At 38.0% G+C, this 9,491-nt stretch overlaps 1 protein-coding gene across 1 annotated transcript in view; it reads right to left on the bottom strand.

Moving 5' to 3' along the window:
- Positions 1 to 9,491, bottom strand: part of LOC104468064 (protein FAM193A-like) — a 48,514-nt gene that overhangs the window by 13,575 nt on the left and 25,448 nt on the right. The window contains 7 exon segments of the mRNA XM_010082069.1: positions 370 to 480; positions 482 to 647; positions 980 to 1,252; positions 2,532 to 2,730; positions 5,146 to 5,397; positions 8,385 to 8,564; positions 8,666 to 8,819. Of these exon segments, the coding sequence (XP_010080371.1) occupies positions 370 to 480; positions 482 to 647; positions 980 to 1,252; positions 2,532 to 2,730; positions 5,146 to 5,397; positions 8,385 to 8,564; positions 8,666 to 8,819 (1,335 nt within the window).

The following is a 9,491-nucleotide window of genomic DNA, read 5'->3' as shown; positions in this document are numbered from 1 at the left end:
GCCATGTAATGCCAAAAGGACAGAAAACAGATACATTATACAACAGGTTTGTATCTGAGCAGCAGCAATGACTCTGTCAATGACTTCTTCATCCCAGGTCACACTTCTAAAAGTGAGTAAACATTTGTTTTAAAGCCTCTAAACTCAGTAATTAGATTCTGTGTATTTGTCAAGTCTCACACCAAGTTACATATTAAGTATCTGAACTCGGTCTCATTTGCTGAACACACTGACAGCTCTTCTTTCACGCTATGACCACTGGCAAAGGAGAAGAGATATCTGTATTTTAATTCCTCTCTTATTGTAAAAAAAAAAAAAAAAAAAAAAAAAAAAAAAAAAAGAGAACAGCAGCAACAACAATAAACTTACCTGCAGACACTTGGTGGGGCACTTACAGAGCTGTCTGTGGTTGAAGTAGGAGGTGCAACTGTAGTAGGACAAAGACCTGAATGAGGATCCACAAAACCAGGGGCTGTTTTTTTTTTGGAAAGAAGGAGCAGCAAGATTTGGAAGATGTGGTGTAGAAGCTGGAGACAGTGCAGCAGGAGACAGTGAAGGAAGGGATGCTAAACTGGTAGGACTATTTCTTGGTGCAACTGGTGCTGAATGTCTATGGTCCTCTTTATTAATACTGTGGAACACTTCACCTAAATTGGGGAAAAAAGAAACCACTGACAACTGAAAATAAGTCTCCATTAACTACCCAAACAATCATGCACAGTGCTGGATGATCTCAGCTTCTACATGAATCAGCAGTATTTTAACACCTTTCTGTTACCAGTTCCAAAACGTAACACAAAATTCTTCAATACAGGAGTACAGAGACTGTAACTCAAGAGTAAGAAGAACAGCAATTAATGAAAATCAAGATGCATAATATTACTAAAATAAACACATATTAATCTTTATGCTTAGCTAAACGCACTTGAGTCATACATACATACGGTTACCAAGCTGTATGTGAATTACAAATCCTTACCTATTGATGAAGGTCTCTTGGATGATACTTTGAACTGGTTGCTGCTTGACTGCACTGTAGTTGCCGTGCAGGAGACAGAAGAAGTGGCAGAAGAGGTTGCCATGACAACTTTATTAGCTTCCATAAAGGCATCCTGGAAATTGTACAGACATTTCTTCTTTGCAGCATTTTTTTTCTCTTTGCTGTCAGTAACTGCTGTTCCTTCATTGCTAGATGTAGTAGGCAGTGCTTCCGGTCTTATTTCTGAGAGTCCTGGTGCTAATATATCACTCCCTTCAATTGAAACACACATAGTAATTACAAATCACAGAACTACAGAATTATCTTCATGGCATTTAGAATTAAACATTTAATCATTTAGATGCAGACAAGCAAGGATATGTTGTTAGCGTTGGCTTGCTAGGATTAGTGAAGTGATTCTCCTTTCTCCCTTCCTCTCCCCCAAATACAGCTGTAACAAAAACTGCTAAGAAGTCTCAGAGCAGAAGTCGTAAGTGTTAAAGCTACAATTTTAAGAACATTACCAAATGTGTGTTAACAAGCAGAAAAGATGCTATATATACCTTTATCCATGTGCAATGTAAAAACTAAAACTGGACACTATTTTACATGCTAAATATATAAGCTTCAATATATGAAGTCCAGGTTAGCAATGCAGCAATTATAAGCAGGAACAACAAATCCTTCTACAATACATCATAAATCCTATCTTCACTTATTGGAAATTCCAGCTAACTACAGTAACACTTCTGTGATAGACCTTCCACATGAGCTTGCCACTAACCATCTGTAGGAACAGTTACCCCTAACTACATCTGTAAATGGATGAGCTATCCTACTGGGGAAGTTCTCTGGAGGTTTTTACTGCCTTTGTTTTTAAATATCACTGTAGTAGCCTGACACAAGTGAGCAGCAGATCAGTCTGAAAAAAAGCCAACACACAAAACCAAGCTTCCTTTTTTCATACGAGTCAAAATAAAAAGGGCATTTTAATATTTGATATGATGTGAATGGAAAGATATATCTATATCTATATGTTGCTATTTCTCCTCTATTCTCTTTCACTTTAACCACTAGTATTTCTAAAATCTTAAATTAATCTTTTGCTTGATTTAATTTTGTCTTTTTGAATGACAATGCAGTTACCTCTGCACACTATAGAAAATAGTGTAGTACCTTGTTACCAGTGCTCTTACAACCCTGTAGAAAAAGAGCAGGCCTTTGTGGTAGAAGACCAAAAGTTATTTAAAGTTTCCTCGTAATTCCCATTTCTTTGCAACCTTAAACTTCTGAAGACAAAAATACCTTTACAATGACTGTAGGTGAAAAATAGCGTGCTATTCTTTTGCCCTTAGCACCCTCTCCCCAGTACACAAGAATTTATTTTTCAATTTTCAGCCCCACTGGAGTAGAAATGCCAGCAAAGCTCTGCCAGAACCCTGTCTTATAAAACCATGATGATGAAACCTACCATTCCTGGAAAAAAGTGCCACACTCAATTTCAAAACATAAGGCTTTAACTAGTCAGTGTGAAGTAGTAACAAACCCTCACCAGGAATTGTATCAGGCAAAAACGTAGCAGGATTCCAGTTCTTGTCATTCATCATCTCTGATCCCCAAAGACTTATAAACTTAGAGCTATTCCAATCTGGAGTGCTCCCAAAACAGCTTGGATAAATATGATCTTGGAGAGATGCATTGAATACTTGATGCTTGTTTGTATGATTCTGAACTGGAGCTGGCGGTAATGCCTACAAAAATAAAGAGTATTTTCCTCATTAATATTCTGCTTGCTTACACTGTCACTCCAAGAGCAATATCCAAATCATAGTGTTTCAATTGTGAAAGGCATTATAAAAAGCGTAATAAACATTTTTTCCCAGAACGATAAGAAGACTGGTCTGTTGATTTTTAATGTAGATAATATATTACACTCCACTGCTTGTATACACATGTATATATTTTCTAATTATAAACATTGCTTTTAGATTCAGCTGATGAATACAAAATATGCGTTCTCCAAAACACTTGTGTTAATATATACTGGTAGGCCCTCATTTTTAATTAGAAACAGTATTTGTATGAATGTAGAACTTGTTAGCAATTATCACCTCTCAAAACCCAAGCTGCCAAAACTCATTCTGTGTGACATGATAATCATTACCACATAAGACAACTGTGATAAAGGGATTACAAACACTTCAGGACTGAAAATAAGCACAGTAGAAAAAAACAAAACACTTATTATTTGAAAACATAATTTTAAAGTTAATTATATTCTTCTGCATTTTTCACCTCCAAGTATTAACAAGTTCCTGGCTTAACAGGCCAGGAATACACCCTTTTACTTTAAGAAGCAACTGGGGAAAAAAAAAGGGGGGGGGAACACATTTTTTTCTTGTTTTAGAGAGGCAAGTCGTTCTGGCTCACCCCATTTCTTCTGGCTGAAATTGTTTATTCACATTCTAAAAGGTAACTTTCTCCCAGAGACTGTGTGCAACACAAGTATTATATTCAATTACTGTCACCTTTAAAAATGCCAAAGAAAGGTGAGTTTGTTCTATTTTTGCACTAGATTTGATGCCATGAAAAGCTATGCAGAAGTAGATATCGATATTAAAAATATCATCCGAGTCCAACGACATTTCAGACATTAAAGTCTAAACACTCATGGCCAAGCAAAATACTTAGATACAGAGTCTCCATTTTCTGTATGGAAGAATTTTCATTATCTGACTAATGGTGAGTGTGGGAAGCACTGGAATATCCTGCATTAAAGAAAACTAGTATACATGGGTACAAAGAAACACTTTGCAGGGCAGAACAGCCTACCCATGATGAACCACACTTGATCCAACAGGGCTTATTAGCTCATTTGCTACCATCTCCACTGAATTCAGCTGGCTCTTCAAAGGCAAAAGCTCCCGAAAGCTTTAGCTTCCACCTATGTCTTTCCAGCTCCAGCACAACATAAACACATGGAGCACAGCTGGTCTGGGTGCTGTGGCAGAACTAATAGATTTGGCCTCCATTACATAGCCCCTCAGTGCTAGCAGCCTGCTGCTCTCCATGGGGCTTCTGCTGCACCCTTGACAGTGTGCTGCAGATGTTCCACTACTCAAAGGTCTTCTGAAAGGAAAGACAGCAGAGATCAGAGATGGGAGCTTGAGCAGACTGCTATAAGATGTGTAAAAAGAACTCTGGAAGGGTAGCAGAAGGTGGGGTATAACAATTAGGAGTTCAGAAGAACAGCAGTGGGCTGTTGAGAAATGGCAGGCTGGCACGCTGCAGTTAAGGAACCGGTGCACTGCAACAAAGATCAGGAAGGGACACCAGTAAGATAAGAACAACCAACGTGAATGTCAAGAAGGACAGTAAGAGTAAGCGATAGTCATCTTAATGAACTAATCTACTCCCTTTGCAATCACAAGATGAAAGGGAGGTGACAGGAATGTGTACCTAATGACAAAGGCTTTGCTCCTTTCAGCTGTGCCCACAGTTCAACTGATTTAAATACTATGTGAAAAATTAATAGTTTAATAGTCATTAATAGTAATTCCTGCTTTTGACTCATACTTCTGAAAAGCAGTCACCTGGTCCCCAATCCTTGTTCCACATCTTTCTCTTCTTTATTTATTACAAGTTTTGGGCCAAAAGAATTTTGGAGAACCTGCAAAAAAGCAAGTCCTCTGAAAGAACAAACCCACTTAAAAACAGACTCCTATGCCTCAATTGACTCAAAAAAAAGTTAAGTCACCAATATTTTGAACTAGAAACCTCAGCATATTATTGTCAAAATGGAATACTAAATTTTGACCTTCAATATATAGGAAATAAGATTTAATTAGTCCTGTCACACTGGCTGAAACCCCATTACTGTTTCCACCATTAAAGACTCATTTGACTCTACCTTCTTTCTAATCACGGTAAGGAAATTATCAGTCTTCCTGGCAAAAGCCACCCTTAGCCCTTCTATATAAACCTTCCACCAGTTCTGAATGGGTCCTAGTTCCTACCCCTCACTATTCTCTCAAAGGGCTACTATAAACAGACCACAATTTAAAGCAACTGTAATGGCTTCATTGATATTCAGTCACACTGGTTTATACAGGTGTACAGCATTTCTCCTGGGACCAGGATGCATGCCTCTCCTTCATCAGGCTTACCTTGTTGTGTGTAAAAGGAGAAGCTGTATACAAGGTGGGATGGATTAGTGGACGAGGCAGATGAGGGATTGTATGCAATGGTATATGTCCATGGATATGAGGATAAAGATGAAGTGCAGGATGTGCAGGTTTTTCAGGATTCATAAACTGGTGGCCAGCAGGCAGGCGTCCAGTTGCAAGAGCAGAGGCTGTTAGACCTGAGGCTTCTTGTTTGCAAACATGACATTCGCAAGCATTTGGACCTTGGTCAGCCTGTAAGAAAAAAAAATTTCCATCTACTTGACAGACAATAAAATCAGATATTTCTCACATTCTTTTTTCTTAGTAATTATGAATATTATTTCATTTTGCATACATCAATTAATACTTTCAGGGCATCCACAGATCTTTACCTTAGTCAAGAAAAGCATGCGCTAAAAATTGACAGCATTTCATATTGTACAGATTTTTAATGTTCACTGTCAGTGACAACAAGACACTGATACAGACCATCAAAAACAGACAGGAGTAGGAACCCTGACAGCATTTACTAGGCAATTAATTACCCCACTATAAAGAAATCAAAATAGATGGTTATTTTTCACAATTTTCCAAGCATATGGAAAAACAGTATGTAGAGAAAGTAGTCATAAGGGTTGATTGGCTGATAAAGTCGGATGTAGCTGTGAGCTGCATTAGGCAGAGCATGGCCAGCATGTCAAGGGAGGTGATCCTTCCCCTCTGCTCAGCATCGGTGAGAGACACCTGGAGTGCCGGGTCCAGTTCTGGGCTTTCCAGTGAGAGAGATGTGGACACGTTGGAAGTGAGTCCAGTGAATGACCACAAAGATGATTTAGGCCTTGGAGTATCTGTCCTACAAGGAGAAGCTGAAAGAGCGAGGATGTTCAGCTTCACGAGAGAAGACTCAGGAGGATCTTCTCCATGGGTGTTCCCTGACTAGGCAGGGAAGAGGAGAGTAAAGAGGACAGACTTCTCTGAGTGGTATCCCACGAAAGAGCAAGACAAAATGGCCACAGACTGAAACACAGGAAATTGCACTCAAGCTTAAAGCTTTTATTTATTTGTGAGAGTGGTTGAACCCTGGAACATGTTAACCACCGCAGTTCTGCAACCTCCATTCTTGGTGATACTCCAAATCCAACAGGACACAGCGCTGCCCAACCTGCTCTAGTCAGCAGGAGGGCTGGACAAGACTATCTGCAAATGTCCCTTCCAAACTCAACTACTCTGTGATTGTGCAAAGCAGACATTTCTTATGAAAAATTTCATAATCACATCAACCATGAGAAATCCATGCCTTATTAGAACCTTCTACTGATCTCAAGGTATCATTAACCTCTGTTGTCTCAAAAGGATTCAAGACTTTGGAAGAAAACCAGCCCAGGAAAGAGCAGCTCCATTTCCCTCTCTCAGCTCCTGCCGTGGTCATCTGACATTTCACTGGAAGATAGTTTTACCAGAAGTGATACCAGGAACACTTTCCAATGGCTATTTTTCCCAGCAATGCGGCAGTACGCATTTTTCCAAAAAGCAACATAAGTTAAATTAGCTTTCTCAAAAAGAATTGACATTTGGTATTCTTCTTAAATATACCTTCCTCTCAGAAGGAAATAGCTCTTCATTATCACTTAAAAGCATTATGGCCTTTGACACAAGGTATATTTTAACAACCAAAGATTTCATAAACCAAATACAATGAATTAATTAGGTGTACAGAAAAAAATAACTTTATAATAAAAAACATTAGTATTATTAAGAAACCAATAATAATTACTAACAAATGAAAACGGAAAAAAGATGTCCAACAGTATGGTGAGATTCAAAATCCAATTCTGACAAAGCTTTGGGTACTGAGCATGAAAAGGAATCCAAAGAAAAATAAAGATAACAAGTAAAACAGATAATAAAAAGATAACGCCAAAAAAAAATCTCAAAGGCATGACACCTGCCAGTGAAATAAAATCACTTGAACACAGCATTACAAGGTAGATATTCATCTCTGATCAGAAAATCAGGCTAAAATAGTAAGTCATTAAAAGCACCTCAATAATTCTGAGAAAATTCTTTTTCCTCAAAGAAAACAAAAAAGAGAAAGGTTAAATCCTAAATCCACCTTTTTATCTTGCATTTTAGTTGGCTTCCCTAAAGCAAGTAGACTTACATAATCTCATTGGATTTTCCATAACAAATACTGAATCCGTTCACCAGTTTCAAACTAGTTTGACAGAGGTCTCAGCCCATGTAAGTATTATGCCATTTGTCTGTCACAGACAGGAAAAAAAAAAATCTCAACATACTCACTGAAAGAAAAGTAGCTTAATAGTCTTACCACATAAGAAAGTACTTCCACAGAAAGGCCTTACACACATCCTAACTGCAAGGGAACATCTAATGGGAGTTCCCACCTGACTGTCATCCAAGCTCTCAAAGGTGCCCCTTCCAATTTGGATTCTTTTGAACAACAAGCAATAAAAGCAACTGGTACATTCTCAAAGCAGCAAGCCTGTGTTGTAGCTCCAGAGTAACTCAATTAAAAGCCACACAGTGACAAAGACAAGTCCATCAGATGCTTTGCTTCGGTGCTCAGCTGTTAAACCAAGCACCACCACCTGCTGAGAAAGATACTCCAGACATGGTTCTCTGGATGGCTTGGTGACCTTACAGTAAAGAGCTTAATAACCTTAAACTTCTTTTTTTTAAAAAAAAAAAAAAAACAAAAAAAAAAAAAACAAAAAACCCCCAACAAAGACAAAAAAAACCCAACCAACCAGCCCAAGATCCATGCCATAAGTCATGCAATGGATTTAACTACACAGGGTTTCAACAGGGAAAGTTAGTCTTCAGATATAACATTAAAAAGTGCCCGTTAACCAAGTACTCACATAATTCCCCCCCAGCCCCAATTAATTTGAAATGACTCAACACTAATATTTAACAAAGACCAAGCACAAACTTCCAAGCAGAAACACTTCTTAGTTTCAGTTTCTTATTCATACAGGCAGCAATAATTTTTTTCCCCTTTTATCTTCAACATATCTAACATATTTCAGGTTTTGACTAAAGGAAGATGTCAGCCATGACAACATACAATCAGATCAAAAATATTTTAGGTATAACACATGCCTACTGATAACTTTTAAAAGTTAAATAATTAATTGAAGATGTAAATGTTATTATCATTCAAGCAGGCACATTTCAAAAATCAATTTACTAAAAGGGTTGCTTTTAGATTACTATACCTGCTGACTGGGGTAAGAAGGTGGTGGACTATCCATTTTTGCTTCATCTTTCCTTAATGCCCTTTTTCCTAGAGATATTTCCTCCTTTTGAGTCCCCGGTGGTTCACCACTGCTCTCCCCATCTGCTTCTTCATCATCTGCTTCTGAGGAGCTGCTGCTAGTACTGCTCACCTGAGGAGACTGGACAACATTAACCCATTAACACAGGGGTGAAGGACAGACCTTTCTCCAGCGAGCACATCCAACCAGCAGAAAAATATATGAGACTGTAAATGCTGTACCTCATCTTTCAATGCCATGTTTTCACCTCCGCCATTTAGCTCACTGTGAATTCCATTCATGTTGGCTACAACCTCTGCATCATCGTAATTATTCAGTGGGTAGATATCAGCAAATTTTGCTGATAATGGTGCAACATCTTCATCATCACTACCACTGAGAGGAAGAGAGGCTTAGATAAATCAAAGTGCTCAGTAACCTCAGTTATTGTGAAAGCAGGTAGAACACCAAAATGAAATAAAGTTGAGAGCATCCCTTGTAAAAATGTTCCAATTTAAGAGTTGTTTAACTGAACTTATTTTTTCAAGCAAGTAAAACCAAGCAACCTGCCGTATAATCTTACTGAATAGAGCAGTTGCATGACTGAATGACAGACTGGATCGAAAATAAGATTCTCTGCTATTTCTATGTACAATATTTTTCCAACACTGTTTTCTGACCAAGAATCTATGGAATTAATAATGTCAGGACACAGATGTCCTTTAGATGAAAACAACCTTATGCCAATGACTTCCTTTACAAAAAGTGTGAAGTGGAAAAAAATACAATATAAAATTCATGTTTTTCCATACATCAAAAGTCAAACCAGTAACAGTAAGTACAGAAGACTGAACACTTCACAGTAACGCTTAAATTTCTCAGTAGCAATTAGTTCCTAGACAACACCACAACGACGTGCTTTTGAAAATCTGCTGTAAAATACTTAATGGAAATTCTTTCCACACAGACAGCTATTAAAAGAACATCCATGTTTAATTACCTGCTCCAGGGAAGTGTTGCAAAGATTGGTTAGTTCTTGTTTCTACAGCAATCCACAGCTCTTAAAAG

Source organism: Pterocles gutturalis, unplaced genomic scaffold, assembly GCF_000699245.1.
Source record: "Pterocles gutturalis isolate BGI_N339 unplaced genomic scaffold, ASM69924v1 scaffold8674, whole genome shotgun sequence".
NCBI classification, from domain to species: Eukaryota; Metazoa; Chordata; class Aves; order Pterocliformes; family Pteroclidae; genus Pterocles; species Pterocles gutturalis.
This window is presented reverse-complemented; position numbering and strand designations above follow the sequence as displayed.